This window comes from Brachionichthys hirsutus, chromosome 22, assembly GCF_040956055.1.
Source record: "Brachionichthys hirsutus isolate HB-005 chromosome 22, CSIRO-AGI_Bhir_v1, whole genome shotgun sequence".
NCBI lineage: Eukaryota > Metazoa > Chordata > Actinopteri > Lophiiformes > Brachionichthyidae > Brachionichthys > Brachionichthys hirsutus.
The window spans coordinates 1,352,786-1,369,206 of NC_090918.1; the positions used below are offsets into that span (position 1 = coordinate 1,352,786).

The 16,421-nt window shown below is 43.5% G+C and overlaps 1 protein-coding gene across 1 annotated transcript; it reads right to left on the reverse strand.

Annotated features, from left to right (window-relative positions):
- Positions 1–1,509: 1,509 nt before the first annotated feature.
- LOC137910861 (cyclic AMP-responsive element-binding protein 3-like protein 2) lies at positions 1,510–12,682 on the reverse strand. Its single transcript, XM_068755276.1, has 12 exons — positions 12,669–12,682; positions 5,533–5,776; positions 4,981–5,183; positions 4,734–4,812; positions 4,281–4,483; positions 3,987–4,133; positions 3,806–3,864; positions 3,614–3,682; positions 3,046–3,145; positions 2,737–2,866; positions 1,924–2,155; positions 1,510–1,585 (listed from the first exon to the last, which is right to left on the reverse strand). Exons 1-12 carry the CDS (start codon positions 12,669–12,671, stop codon positions 1,510–1,512), a joined length of 1,545 nt encoding a protein of 514 aa, XP_068611377.1. The 5' UTR covers positions 12,672–12,682.
- Positions 12,683–16,421: the final 3,739 nt, after the last annotated feature.

Sequence of the window (16,421 nt, forward strand, 5' to 3'; positions counted from 1 at the left end):
GAGGAGAATATAATTCATTCTAAATAACCAAATTAAAAACACGTTAGTTTAAATAACGAACTTTTCTTTCTTCCCCTATAATGTTGCCACGAACAAACCACATACAGTCATTGAAAATATGCTTTTACTACGGAAAATACTTTATTCACTTGAAAGCACGAGAGCCCAAGACGAGGGTGTCTTTACACAAGAGAAGCATATAGAGATGAAATGTGATGAACAAACACGCTGGCTGCAGGTTTCAGTTTCAACCGGAGGAGAATTCCCATCGAAATCTGGAAACGCAAATATACGCTGATTTCCTGAAAACCTGCATGTACTTTTTACACTCAGTTTTAGCAACTTTGGTGCATCAATTTATTAATGCGTCTTCTAGCTGCTGACCTAATAGCGTGAAATGTGAGACCGATATATATATATATATATACAAACTTCAAATTGCAGACACACATTTAGTCTTCTTTGTTTATTAGCAACATATATAAAAAATAAGTTTTTTTTTTTTTCATTTCTGGGAAGAAATTATTTTTGGTATGCTGATAGATCAGAGATAGAAACTCTTAGAGGTGACATTGAAAATGTTTTAAAGCACTGTGGGATTAAATACTTAAAAGAATTTAGCAGAGCAAGTCAATTCTGTGGTTCCAGCAGATGATATTTGAACGAGATAAATATTTGACAGTCATGGAACAATGCTCCAGTTTATCTGCAAGAGATCGATACCAAATATGAGGCGAACTACCAGTAGACCAACTGCCGGTAGATCTCATTTTAACTTTAGGTGTTTTGATACAAATGATATCCACTGCCCTGCATTAGTTGCATCAAAACTACTTCTTCCTAAATCCTTTTTGCAATCTTTGAACTTTTGAACAAATTAACCTTTTTTTTTTATTATTTCCAAATGAGTGCAGGAACCACAAGCCGTGCCCTCGCTGTATCTGGAGCATGAAGTCAGATGCAGGAAGGTTGAACAATACATACATAAATGAGTATAAGAAAATAAAAGCAACGTAATATAATATGAACACAAGTATCAAAATTGGAGGGGGGGGGGGGGGGCATCAATGGAATGGGACATAAAACATTTAATATTAAAGAAGTACATTTAAAAAAAAAAAAAAGAGCAATTATTTTAAAAAGTGATCTATAAATAAAAAGATTCTCCCTCAGTGTCCTGTAAAAATCATCAGGCGTCCTACTCAATTGTCGCATCCACTGGATCTGTTTGATCTTACCAGCGTTTCATGCCAGATCAATTAAGACCACAGACACAACCGTTTACGCCGACTCGGGTAAAGATAATTCAGTGCAACTTTACTTCAGACATTCGGGCAGCCAGTGCCCCTTCGCTGTGTCCATTTTCATCCTTACAGTGTATCTGATCAAGCAGAGACGGCAGGAAACAATCGGCAGGGAGAATTGCTGCAGGAGGTTTTCTCCAGGACACTGAACCATGGGTGGGGGGGGGGGGGGGTCATGTCGGGGGGCGCGGTGTCGATATGAACCTCAAGAGGTCTCGTTGACTGTTCGCTCCAGCTCTATGACTTTACTCCTGCTCTCGTTCGTCCTCTGCTCCAGAGACCTGAGCGACGACAAACAGATGGGGGTTCAGCTCTCCCGGGGACAGCCGTGGTTTGAAACAGTTTGTTTTTAGGCTTCGGCCTTACCCTGAACCTGTATCGCACCCACCTCCACCAGCACTCTAGCCAACATTCTAAGTCCCTACTTTCAGTCCTAAACTCTTCCATCGCTCTTCTCTCGCCGCAACTCTCTGCATTTATGCGAGCTTGAGACCAGAACAAGATGAAGACGAGAAACTGGCGATGCTACGTTAACCTGCTAACCCGAACTACCCATGAAGCTGCATTTTATTTATTCAGTACATCAGGTACATTTCAGTGTGTGTGTGTGTGTGTTTACCTGTGCAGGTCCAGCAGAAGTTTGTTTGATGTCTGCGTGTCGTTGCTTTTATTCCTGAAAGGAGGGTGCGTTTCCACTTTGGGCTCCACCGCCAGCTTCTGTTGCTCCGAGCGACGCCACGCGGCCATGACGACAGCGGCCGCGTCCTCTAATTGGTCGGGATAGTCTCCGCCCAGACCGAGGACGTGCGGCTGCTCCTCTTCAAAGGTTGACAGCAGATTTCTTGACTTGACTAAAAAGGGAGTTGAAAAGTATTTAATTTTTACAAATGTATTTTAAGTAACATTTTCTCTGTGTTTTAAACAAAACAATAAAGCTACAATTTAAAATATTTTAAGAGTGAAAACACCAGTGCAAGTGCTTCATTATATATAATATCCTGCCTTTAATATATATATATATATATATATATATATTGAGCCCGATTGTTTGTGTCGGTCGGCAGGTTGGGAGAGGAAACGGAAAAAAAACATAAAATGATTATAAATTATATCTTATTCCTATTACAAGTGTGCATGTATGTGTGTGGGCGGTGGTAGAGAGGATGCGGTGAAAGGTCAACTCCTCTTCATCAGTCTCCGTGACTGTTATTGCCGTGGGTGTAACGAGATTATCCGCAGTGTTTTAATGGAGTTGGCTTCTAGACCTTCGTGACAATGGAAAGAGCAGGAAAAGGCGCGTTCGGCTTAAAACTGGACGAAGCAGGAATTCACCAGGTGGGCGTCGCAGCACTGTCTATGCTGCATATGAATAATAATAATGACATTTGATATCACAATATATTAAACTGGAATTTCTTTTTTTTTTTTTTACCTGTGGTTAAGTAGGATTCTTTGACACCCACATGTTCGGAGGCAAGCCCAATTTCGGTGATGGTTGAGCGCTGAGTTAAACTGTCGGGGTAGAAACTCCCCAAAAACAAAGCGAAACACAACACGACCACCTACAAGTCGGGGGGGGGGGTAGAGAGAGAGCGAGAGAGAGGGAGAGGGGGTAAATAATGAATCAGTGCTAACCAGCTAATTAACGGTGGAAGCAGATGTTTCCAATTCAATATTTTAATCAATGTTTCATCACAACAATCTCTTTACGCACACACACACACACACACACACACAGTACCATTAAGCATGATGATGTCTGGGTGCCCGCTACCCTGCAGGACTTGGGGAGTTTTCCTGCCACCACTGCCTGCAGAGACTGCAGCTGCTGTAACAGAGACCTGGTGGGAGGACACACACACACACACACACACACACACACACGTTTAGACAGACATATCACACGCATTTTACATTAAAATAGCCTCATGATTATGCAGGTGGTACATCTGAACAAATAAATCTGCAGGGAGCTTTACAATCAGCTTGATTTTTGAAATAAGAAAGTGCAGCCAGTGTTTCCTGCAGCGTCCTGCCTGTTCCTTTCTGCTGCACTGTGTTCGTGTCAGTAAAACAAACGCCTGCTCGGGACTCGGTGGAGGCGGGAGCTGACAGAGAGGCGGATGCGACAAGGGATGGACGCGCCGGAATCATCCCATCTTTAATTGTCTGTTTTTATTACTGACACCGCTATTATGGCAATATTAATAATAATAAAAAAACAGCAATAAACTGCAAAGCCTTCATTCCCGTGTGACGTCAGAGAACGCTTAGCGTTGCATCATATCCGAGGCCTGAGTGACTCTTACTTGTTGGAACACTCCAGAGTTTCCACTTTCCTGCGGAGCTCGCTGTTTTCATTGGAGCAGGTCTCCACCCTGTGGTCAGACAGTAGTACTGCAAGGTAAGCTTTATTCTCATCGAGATAGTGTGATGAATATTGTCAGTTAATCTATCTGCTGCAATGAATAGATGAAGAAATGAAGAAGAGGAGGACTCACTTCTTCTCCAGGGTGTCCATGTACTCTTTCTTCTTCCTGCGACTCTCCTGGGCTGAAATCTAAAACACACAGAGAGAAGTCTGTTCACCTACTTAAATAATATTATAGGAGTAACAGTTAACCCCCCCCCCCCCCCGCACACACACATACACTAAATTTTAGAATGACTTCTGGTACATACCTTATTTTTGATCTTCCTGCGGATCTTCTTCAGCGCCTTCTCCTCGGCCTTGGTGAGCGGCAGTTTGGTGGGCACTGGGTACCCTTCAGCCACCAGCGTGCGTCGCTCCTCCTCAGTCAGCATCAACGGGCCAGACCCCTGCAGTTTCTACAAAAGCACAGGGACAGTTCAGGGGGGTCGTAGAAGCCATTTAGACGAATTCAAACATCCCATTTTAACCCCCGACTCACATTTGAACAGTTTCAGGTTATTAGACTAGTCGATGTTAAAGACACTGAAAGGTTCGTTACTTACGTGGGGCGCAGTGAGAAGTGGGGAGTTGGACAAGCAGGAAGAGGCGCGAGGCGACACCTTCGGACTGGCCTGGGATGGAGGGGGGCTGCTTGGGGAGGTGGGGCAGGACAGGCCGGGCGGGGCGTGGACGGGGCTCTGGCTGCCTTCAGAGTCACTGCCATGGGAACTGGGAGGAGTGGGAGGCATCTGCAGCGACTCCAGACCTGAAACATGATGGCAGAAGGATAAGCTTTCACCGCCAGTCCCACCAACAGAAACTTTTATCTGTCATTTTGATATGAGGGACTAGTTCAATAAAAAAAAAAAGCATTTAAGGTTTGAGAGAAATAGAAAATCTGGGTGCATCTTATTCTGTTTTTTCCAGTCATGATCAAAACGTCCTGCAGGGGTCGCTGCAGCATCAGATCACTGACGGGAAAAACCAAGGAGGCAAAGGAAGTTTTAAAGACACACCTTTGGGCGAAAGATTGAGAAACTGGTCAACTTCATGAGGCTCCAGTTTAATCTGGGGGATTATGCTCTCCTCCTTTATCTGATAACAGAGAGAGAGAGAGACAGGAAGGATGAAAAGAGATCAGATGTATAACATGAGGATCACAATCAAGCTTGACTGTCTGATAATAATCAAAGCAAACATAAACCAATCAGAAATATGTCAGAGATGTTAGATACGTCATCTGAAATGGATTTCAGCCTCCACCTTGTTGCCTTTGGCCTGGTTCTGGCTGCTGACTGTGGGCTGCGGTGGGGAGGCCGGCGCAGCACGGACCACCACAGGGGCCTCGGGTGCTTTGGGACCCGTGGCCAGCGAGAGGGAGAGGGTGGGGAGGAGAGAAGGAGCCTCACACAGCAGGCTGTCGATGTCATCGCTCTGCTCCATGGGCCACTCCCCGTCGGACTCCGCTGCAGAGGAGGAAAGCCGGACTCCTGTTAGCGACTTTAAATCTGCACAGCTGGCGCCTCGGAAAACATGTGAAGAACGTCTCTCGATCTAAAAAGTCTTTTTTGTTGTCCTGCTACATCCTTTTTGTGTTTCGTCTTAATTGTGTGTCCTATATTGTATGTAGTTATTGAAAATGTAAAATAAATAAATGTAGAGGAGTTCTCCTCTGTTCTTTAGCGCATTTGAGTTCATTTCTAATCCTCTATTTGTTCATTTATTTGCATTCTTTTTTTTTCTTTCACTGTTTCATGGATGAAATGTCAAAATGTTATTTGCATCCAGATTTTCCGCTCAGAAATGAAGGTCCACCTGCTTCGCTGCCTTGCTCTCCGGTCAGGTGCGACAGCGGCGACTGTGGACGGCTGTCGCCGCAGAGCGAGTAGCTGTGCTCCGCTGTGATGTGAGGGGGGAGAGGCGAGGAAGGGGACAGATCGCTGCCGTCCTCCATCTCCATGGTCTCCATGCCGCCTCTAACTCCAGACAGGAAGGGGTCACTGAGCAGCTGGCCCAGCAAAGCCTCCTGGGAGAGGTCATCCAGGAGCTCGGAGAAATGCTGCAGACAGGAAAAAGAACATGCTTTAAATATCTTTAATACAAAATGGAATGGAGAGGAGAGGGGAGTAGACAGACGGATAATTATATAAAGCCTCACTGCTCCTACGGTCTGTAATTAGAGGCTGCTTCCGTCTTTGCTGCTCTCGCTCCTTTAAGTTCGTCTCTCATGGGGAACAATCCAGAAGCCAATTAGAAACTTGTAAAATCTTCTTTCAGAAGCAATGTCTCTCTCTCTCTCTCTCTCTCTCTGCAAGTGTGATTCTCAGCGTGGCGAAACACTTACAGGTTAGCAAAGAGGCCCTCCTCCCTCTCCTGCCCGCTAACTTTAAATCCCCCCCCCCCCCCCATTGCCCTTCTACCATATATTGGACATTTATTCAAAGAAAGTCATTTTATGCTTGAGTGTTATTAAAACATTTAGTTTCATACATCCATCCTTTCTTTGGCCGCCTGGCTGACGAATGCAACATTTACATTCGGTATAATGCCGTTGGACATTGCATGAAACTGATCTTTATTTATGAGATTCTGTTTCAGATTCTCTTGTTTGTTGTCATATGATCAGATAATATACAAAAAATATATATAGCACCAATCCCGTCTTAAAGGCTGGCAGTTCTCCAGGCACACTATAACAGGGAAGGACAGTCATTGGATGCCTTTCTTTATCATTAATGTGAAATGTGAAAATATAAAACAGATGTTTCTGTTTTCCCATTCCTGCCTTCGTGTTTTTGCACATTGCTGATGCAACTTCAGCTGTTATGGCTCTGTTGCCAGGCAGGGAAAAAAAAGAAAAAGAGCAGCATTCATCCAAATACATTCCATCCATGAGAACTCAGCCAATGAGAATTTAAATTAAACATGCATGGGAGTGAGACGCTGTGAGCTGTTGATTCAGCCAGGCCTGCATTCCCTTCCACAGTTCAGAAGCAATCCAACAGAAGACTGGACAGACTGGATGAATAGATAGATGAGAAGACAGAGAAATAAATCAAGATGGGGGGGAAGGGACGGAGAGAGGAGGGGCATTTGGCAATATTATTGTAATAAGATATTTTATAAAGATATTTTACTAAGAAATGTACAGTATGTTGTCATATTATGAGAATACATCCATAATGAAGTAACTTTATTTGTGACATGACCTACATTTTTTCACATAATTTAATATTACATATCAGGTTGAGAGTTCTTCTCACAGATGAAAGGTTTTTCAGAATCATTTATGAGTGTGGCAGTTTATTTCGTAAGATAATGAATTATCAGGCATGAGAAAGACAGACCATCCGAAAAAGCGAATCATTTCACAACTTAAAATTGACAAAAATCTAAAATAAAATAACAATCGGCTTAAAATGAGAAAGACATTTCAAAGTATAGACTTAGAAATAGAAATAGGAGTGGTCAAAACGCCCCCACGCCAAAGACATAGGAGGTTATTATGCTGTTATTCTCAGCGCGTGCATGAAAGGAAAAGATGTGATGCAGGGCAGTAGGCTGGGCATCATGATCCGTCTTTGGTTGGGTGTAACGCATTGCATTTAACAGAGACCTCTTTGTCTCTGTGGCCTGACAGGGAGGCGTTATTTAAGGCCACAGACGTAACTCTACACTTTCCAGCTGGGAAACAGAAACCCCGAGAGCTGAAAGCTGAATGAGAAAAGTGGCATTTTAGATTGGGAAATATGAGCAGAAATCAGTTCTGTAGGTCAGCTAACTGTGACAGGAAGAAAGGGGCTTTCTCATATTTTGCTCAATAACATGCCTGAAAACACAATTCAAAGCAGGCACAGAGTATCACTGAAAGTACAGATTGTAATATTTTAATGAAGTCACAGTGAATTCTAGACCGAGAGGAGGAAATGAACAGCAGTTATCTGCCCAAATTCAGATTAAACCTAAATGTAGCAGATAAATATCTATGTCATCCAATGAGAGGCGACCATCGGAAGTTAGATGTAAAATATGCTGGTGGTGTCATCGAATCAGAGAAACACTGATAAAGACTACAAATGATGTCATAAAAGCATGTTGAGATGAAACGCAAACCCGGTTGCGAGGAATGCGTATATTAGCAGGCTTGCGGCTAAGGAATGGTAGCATTGGGTAAGATGGCTAAAACAAAACCAGAACGCGACAACCTAATACATTTAAGCTAAATGTGTACTTTCCCGGGTACACGTATTAAACAAAGACAACGTTCGTTCAGTTTTTGATTGAAGATTTATATTAAACATTGGGTATCATCTGCATAGAAAGAAAGCAGATGTCATGCTGGTGAAACATAATTTGTCATCAAAGGTCAACAAAGAATACCTTTAGTGGAAATTTCTTTTTCTGTTTTTTGAAGTGACACATGAATGAGTTACAACACACCTTAGAAGTGAAAGATACAAATATGGCAAGGTTGGAAACGGTATCTGCAGAGCTGCGGAGATTCCTTCATCAGCTCGCAAAGGAATCTCCTGCAATAGTATAATCATGAAAATACCTTCAAGACCAAGGAGAGAAGTACAAGCATGACTATTCTTAGACCTTTACTGTAAATACATATCTCTGAAGAAAAACCATGATAGTGAGAAATATTTTATCTTTATTTGGGCTTTTTTTTTATTCCAAGCTCTAAATTGATAACAATCCCTCTGGAAACAGTTAGAACTTGATAAAACAGCTCGGAGAACTGAACTGTTGTCCTTGCTTGGGCAATGTTGTTGCGTGTCAGCATAAGGAGACAAATCACAAGCCTTGGAGAGCTTCTGCCGTCGAGATCTTATCTGCCGGAGGCGAGCCCAGCAGTAAGGCCTCATGTCCGGCCAGGGTTGGGTTCTCACAGGGTGCATCTGGCTGCTCGTCTCGAGATGCATTTGCATCATTCTTTCTCCATCAAGCAGCAAGTTCTCCCCTGAAGTCCCACGAAGATGACCTCGCTTTGCAAAGATTCTCTCGTACCAACGGAGATTTGAGCCGCTTCCCACAGGGATAACAATCGCACACCCCCTGACCCAGATTCTATTCGAATGCAAGACAAAGCAGCAAACAATCTCCTGAATGTCTTCAGCTAACAGAAAACACTTTCCCGTGTTTCTACACTATTATTATGGAGGGTTTGGGTCATTATCAACCCAAAAAGAGCTACTGGTAAATGAACCACCCAGTCAACCCGACGTAGTTTGTGTAGTTCTGTAATCAAGTGCAGAAACGCTTCTGGAATAAATCTCTCTTGCTGAAAACGTGCGTTGCGTGCACGCGTTAGTTTCGTCTTCGTTTTCAGAGGCTTTTCTCACAGAGCTGTTTGAGACAGAAAGGAGGGACGCTGTCCTGCAAGCATCTGTTTACTATTTTGACCAAAGACTGTCACAGATATTTCATATTAAGTGTTTGGGAACTGTGTTAATGTGTGGAAAAAGGGTACAATATGGGACCTTTAAGATTAGAGCTCTCATTAAATTAAATATAACCAGCTCACCAGAGATCCTTCGTATGCAAAAAAAAAAATCACGTGATGGGGGGTGGGGGGGGGGGTGGATGTAAACAACAGGATGTGAGAGAGAGTATCCTGTGGGGCTGCTTGTGTTTACCATCCACCCACTGCCAACAAGAAGAATACACTCAGATAAACAAACAAAAATCACACCGGAGCCTTTAAAGCTCTAAAAGCTTGAATAAAAGAAGGCTCAAAAGACTCAAATGTACGCTGAGGCATGGCAGGAAAAGAAAGTGTCACGGAAAAAAAATCTATAACGTGCGGTAAAGATGTCAAAGTTCAAAAGTGTGAGTCAGTCTATTGGTGGAGAGCTGCGCCGATAAATGTATGGACGATAACGACAAACAGACCCAGAAGACGACGCATGGAAAACGGCCCCTTATTGGGTCCCTCTGCTTGTGAAATAGCTCGCATCTGACTCCTGCAGAGTCCCAAAGGCCAAACACACACATACACACTCACACACACACACACCCACACACACCCACACACACACACACACACAAAGTTTCCAGTGTTACTTTGTCAAACTGACCCCCAATGTTTCAGAACACGATCAAACAGACACTGACCGGCCCGATGGAGCGAGACTGTTTATTCAGAATCCGATTTTTATCACGTTAACTTGCAAACAAGTTTAATAATTCAGTATTAAAATGAAATGCAAGTTACATTGGAATGCACATTTTTTGCAATCAGTACATATGAGATGATTAAAGATATTCTAACTGTCTAGTTTCTAATTTTTTTGTAAACATGGCAACACACGAGAAAGTACACCGTTGTTGTGTGTGGATGGTTTTATAAAGTTTTAAATACATTTTGAAGGTGTTCTCTGGAAACTAAATGTCACTGGGAAATGTGTGTGTGTGTGGGGGGGGGGTAGTTAAGACATGACTAAGCACGTTTGTACTGGTTTGTATTGGTTTAATCTAATTACTGTACAAGAACATAAGTAACATTGGCCCATTGTATTTCATGTGTCCCTTTACAATTTAGTTAAAGTCATTCTTGTGGACATTTATTATTTTATTATTTAGAGTGTGTGAGCGTTCCATCAGATCAGGGTGTGCTTCACACATCCTGTATTCAAACACAGCTGTCAGAAGGATGACTGCGTCACACACAAGCACAGCTGTCCTCCAGCGTCTCTCCCTCTGCTCGCATCCTGAGACACGCACACACACGCACACACACGCACACACACACACACACACACACACACACACTAGTGAACTCCCTGACTCTTCTCCGCCTCAGTGTTTTTCCAGCATTCCATGTGTGCTTTTTAGATCGTCTCCCTTCAACAAAAAAAACTCCTCCTTCTGTCTCACTCCTCCTCTGTGGATGAAAGCATCTTTCACATAGAGATTGGGTGATGAAGACATGTGTCCCCCCCCCCGGTCACCGCAGTTACTAAAGAATGGAGGAAAAGCCCTGTTGTTTTATCTCCAAATACTGCAAAGATCTGCTAATATCGCTGGTCCTCTTTAATCACCAAACTTCCTACTGAACCCGGGGGGGGGGGGGGGGGGGGGGGGGGCGGCTGGGTGTAGGTCCTGCTTAAAACTCCACAGTGAGGATTTTAATCCCTGGAAAATGCAAGCACTCTAGAAAGTCTTGTTCGTGCATGCGCCTGATCTTAATTCCTTAAGGCTTGCCAAGTAGAAACATGTCTGACTCATGGCATAGACAAACACACACACACACACGCATACATACACACACACACGCATACACACACACACACACACGACTGAGCTTGTTCGTGTTAAATTAACTCTGAATTAATTGTGCCTTCTTTAACGTAAGTTAATAAGTAGCAGGTAGTAGTCTTCATATTTCATAATGAGTGATTGGCGCATTTGGTGATGAATTTCAGCCGGACTTGTCATTAGCATATTCTGCACAGCGTGCTAACAAAAGCTGGATCAGAGGACGATCGCATGCGACCCGCCCAGTCAACTGGGCGGCGAGGACTCTAAAGCACTCATAGAGCCAAAACAACAAATGTATAAATACAAATGACAAAAGTTTTACGAGTCGTTTCAGCAAGAGAAAAAGGGAGCAGTGCAAAATGTCAGGCATTTTGGACAGGAGGGGACTCGTCCCGACTCTCAGCTCACGCTGGAGGAGTGATGGATGAGGAGGGCTGAAAGGTGGACGGAGAGGCTTCTGTCTTAAAACTGCTCCCGGTAGCACACTGAACCCACAAGCCCGGTTGTGAGGCACAGGAACCATAAAAAAAAACAAAAAAAAAAACATCAAAGCTTTTAGGCAGTCTTGCAGCTCCTACCCCGAACTGTTTCATTAGAAGTTCACAGGAAAACGCTGGGATGTTTCCAGCAGGGCCGCACAAAGCCTCGCACCTACCGACGCCACTGCAGCGACCACAGCCCAAATACAGCGCTGCTGATTCAGAGGGTCTGCAGACGGCTTTGCTCCGTTTAACAAGGCCGCAACTACAGAAAACTGCATCCAGGCAGGCTATTAAACCCACGCCCTGCTAACCTCACACATAGTCATTTAAAGCTTTTCTGCTGCCTAAAGCAAACTAAGAGGTTGGTTGTAGGGGGTGGAGGGGGGGAGTGGGGGGGGGGGGGGCAGAAAAGCCAAATCAAAAAAGAGACAAAATGTGGAGACAGACAGGGTAACATTTAGCTTTGCCACAGAGACTTGTGGATTTTCCATAATGATCCCTCTCACACTGATTACTACCTTCGGTTTGCTCTCAAACAGTTTCCTGTCTGCAGCGAATTCGAGTCCGAGTCCACTTTCAAAGTCGAGAGACAAGTTGCATCAGATGTTGAAAAAGAACGAAGTATATGTGCTCCATGTGCAACGCCATCTGGAGACCACTGTCATCTTCTGCAGCTGAAAGTGGGTCAACTAAAGCAACCCTGAAGGGAGCCATGTCGTACTTGATATTGTTCAATCGGCCAAATCGAATGTCTACCCCAGGGGTGGGCAAACTTTTTTACTCGCGGGCCACCATGGGTCCTAAAACTTGACATAGGGGCCGGACCAAGAACAGATGGATGGAGTGTTTGTGTGAGCTAATATAAATGACACATGAAAGCTATTGCATTCAAGGATTTGGCCTTTTACAGGTAGCATTACAGGGAAAAGGTCAAACGAATGAGGTTTAATTATTATACAATTTTATTTAATGACATAATTTGGACAAGTTTGGCGGGCCGGATTAAAAAGACCAACGGGCCGCATATGGCCCCCGGGCCTGGGTTTGCCCATGTCTGGTCTACCCACTATGGTTAGCATTTAATTCCAGAGCGTTGACTTGCCTGCGTATGCTGGTAATGGATACTGCATGCCTGTGCGGTAAAGAACTGATGAAGTATATTTAGGTACAACACAATGGGTCCCGTTTGCAGCAGATACGTACCATTGGGCTGGATCCACAAATCGACCATGTCTGTGTAGGAGAGAAAAATGGAATCAGTGGGACAGAAGTTCAGGGAACAAGAAGAAAACTTTCAGAAATAGATCAATGGACAGACAGATGGATTAGCAGGCCAGGCTGCTGAACCGAGCATGAACAAATCTGCACTTCCACTTTCACTCTAAAAGTTTTTCCTTTAAAAGGAGACATATTGTAAAAAAAACTTGCTGCGCTGTCCTGCAAGCATCTGTTTGCTAGTTTGACCAAAGACTGTCACAGATATTTCATATCAAGTGTTTGGGAACTGTGTTAACTTCTATTGCATATGTTTACTCTATAATTAAGAATGTCCACGTTCCATTGGGAGCCAACTAACAGACATCGTTGCAGCGTTTGCATCAAACATTTCCTGACTTTTTCTATGGGCAGCAAGAAACAGTTTGAGCTGTGTGATAGATAGTGGGGCTGTCCTGGAATGTGAATAAGACTGACCCCTGACTTCTGATAGGCAATTAAATAAGGCCGGCGGCACAAATATGATCTGTATAACACCGTGCTGCTGGGTGTGGACGCATGGATCATCCACGGAGGGACAGACGGAGGCAGCGAGCGAGCAGGATGCCCTGCCCCAAAGGAGAACAGGCTCTGCACTGTGAGCACACGGATTCAGCCGCCCTTCCAAAACTCTCTCTCTCTCTCTCTGTGTGTGTGTGTGTGTGTGTGTTTGCACTTGAGTTTGTGATGTCATGAAAGAGCCGGAGGTCAGTTTATCTGCAGAGGTGAGTCTTTATCTGCAGGCATGTTGCGCGTTATGCAAGCAGACACAGTTGTGCTTAGCAAACAGAGAGACAACGCTCTTCCTCTGCAGGACAGCGTCTCACCACAAGCCCAGAGAGCGCGCCGTGTGCTGGGCGAGCACCACGCCAAGGAAAGTATACACAAGTGCATGCAGGAGGTTTCAATTTTTGGCTCGTTAGCTCTCTCAATGTTTCCATAACTCTGTGACAGGAATGTGCTCTCTCTCTCTCTCTCTCTCTCTTTTGCTCTCTTCGGTGCACTTTCAGTGCAAGAAACCAAAAAGAAATATCATGATTTTTGGAAGCAAAACGTTATACAAGTAATTATTTCAGAAGGGCAACGGCACAATGAGGACACTATTATTCAACTTAGGGTTAAAGCCAACTACGTCACTAAACTAAGGCGAACCTAATTATTACGTTTTGCAAAAATAAATATGCGCCTAAGGTCTGAGAGTGATCAGAAAAAGAAATCAATTGGCTGATAGTTGGGGGGTGAAAAAGGAACAACAGTGTCAAACTCCACTTGTCCCTGCTAGAAGGATGTAAGTCCTGGAGATAAAAACTAATTTCATTCCAAAACAGTAAATGATCAATACTACATTGTCTGGATTTTATAGTATAGCTATGCAAGATCATAGAATCAACATTTAATTAAAGGAAAATCAATAAAAAAAGAACACGCATTAAAAACAAAAGATGAATAAATAAGTTGGAGAATAAAACTTGTTGAAAACAATAGCAGTATAAATAAACAAAGAAATCAAAATTACTATAATGTCATAAACGAAAATTGGTATTGAACCAATGGAGAACCAGCTGAGTCAGTCGCTGCCCTTTTTGGCACCTTTCAGCTAAACTAGATTGACAAGAACAACCAGACTGCAATGCCGCGCATTCAAAGTCTAAAAATAGCAAAAACAATTGACACATTCTGAGCGTCACGCCATTAGACTTCCTGATTTGCGTCTATAGTTTCAACCACAACGGCGTCACACACAGACCTCTTTGGGTTGATCGACAAAGACTCCACCCTCACACTGACGCAATCTTGAGGAACTATATCCTGGCATAGGCAAATACAGGCAGGGACTCGGAGGGAGGGGCTCTCTGATTGGTTGGAGAAGCCGGCGTTCCACACGTGCAACTGAGAGGGTTCGCATTGTTGTGACAAATGTGTGTCGACAAACCCTCGCAGAGAACTCGGCCGCACAAAGACTCCAGTCTGCTTCTCGGGCTGCCTGAGATTCAACCAGTAGAGGCTTGTTAGCCTTTACATTCATGCCCCCCCCCGCCCCCCCCAAATACACACGACCTATTCATACTATACTATATTTAGAGTAGTCACTCTACTAACAAGGGGCGTCTCAGTCCTGATGTTCAGCGTAACCTGGTCTTTACGGACTGGATGCACCGAACGCCATCACTGCTGATTGCTGGTCCATTTTCTATCAAGATTGTGTTTCATCACTCAAAAAGGTTGCAAACAGATTTTGTTTGAGGGATGCCCAGTTTTCCGCTTGGAAGCAAAAACGTGTTTCAAAAACTTCCAGGACATTTGGTCAAAGAATGGAGAGAATGGGAGATGGAATTATTTTCTTTTTTTCTCCCAATTTCCATTGATAATTTAGCTAATTAAGCAAAACTTAGGGAGCTGATGTACACAAAAGTATGGGGCACAGGGTGGACTGGCAAAACCGGATTCATCAGTCTTGGAGAAGGTATTTTCCTGTCATTGATCATGCCAAAAAGCATCATTGATCACCTGATAATCTACAGTAACAGAGCTGCCTCTCCGCAGCAAACCAAATCCTGCCATGGCCTTTTAGCCTTCAGTTATGTAACATGGAGTGTGTGCTCTTGCCATATGTGTCTTCTCTGTGGGCCAAATGGAGGCGATAGGAGGGGCGTTTGTTTTACAGCGAAAAAAAATCCAGCTGGCTTTGCAGGATGGGAATCAGACACCGGAGAGGCCTACTGAGACTTTAGACAAAGCACACACACACACACACGCACACACACACACACACACACACACACACACGAGCCCACAGACAGGTAAAGACTTGTGTTCCAGCTGTGAATGAAGGGCCTTAAAATGAGCCCTGAGGCCACACTTCCTGTCAAATACCAGCATATTCAACCAGACCGCTGCCACACTTTTTTTTATTTTCTAAAATAAAAATCACTATATATTAAATTTGAGGGTTTTTTTTAGACTTTGAGTACATTTTGATAATAACTCTTCTTTAATTTTACTTAATTAACATCATGAATTCATGGCTTATTCTTGGAATGGAGTATTTTTTTTTAAAGTTAGAAACCAAAAGTGCAGTAGATATGTGTTTGCAAGACAGATCGTCTGATGCCAGATGGTAGCTGCATTATGGGAAATGTAGTGCTTGTACAGATTTTACAGACAGTGGCTCACAGTGGGTTTGGGTCGGGAACCGGAGGGTCTGGTGTGCTACAAACTGTAAAAAGGACATGTGTATACACCAAGACGAGAGGCATCAGGCCACCTAAACTAGGAGAAATCCAGATTCTTTACTATGAAGATAACCCACAGGTTGCTATGACAACTGCAGAGCCAGTCCGACAGGATACGTTCAGCATTTGCACTTATTAAATGTTTAAATACCCTCCTGAGCTTCTATGGAGCATTCTGATTGTCAGAAATGTTAAATGTCAAATAGTTTTAAGCAACAAGCCTCCTCTTTCTGTTTTTTTTTATTTAATATATTTTTTTTGTATGCACCAAATGTCTGCATATTTGCTTGGAACCGAGAGTCCATTGGCGTCAGAGATTATCCAGAGGCACTACTGGCGATTACTCATGGAAATAGAATGGAAAAAAAGACATATAAAGACATATAAAGTTCCAGGTATTAGTATACTTCAAACGGTTGACACTATTTCAAGTCTCCATTTAGACTAAACTGACGCTATGTCATGAATA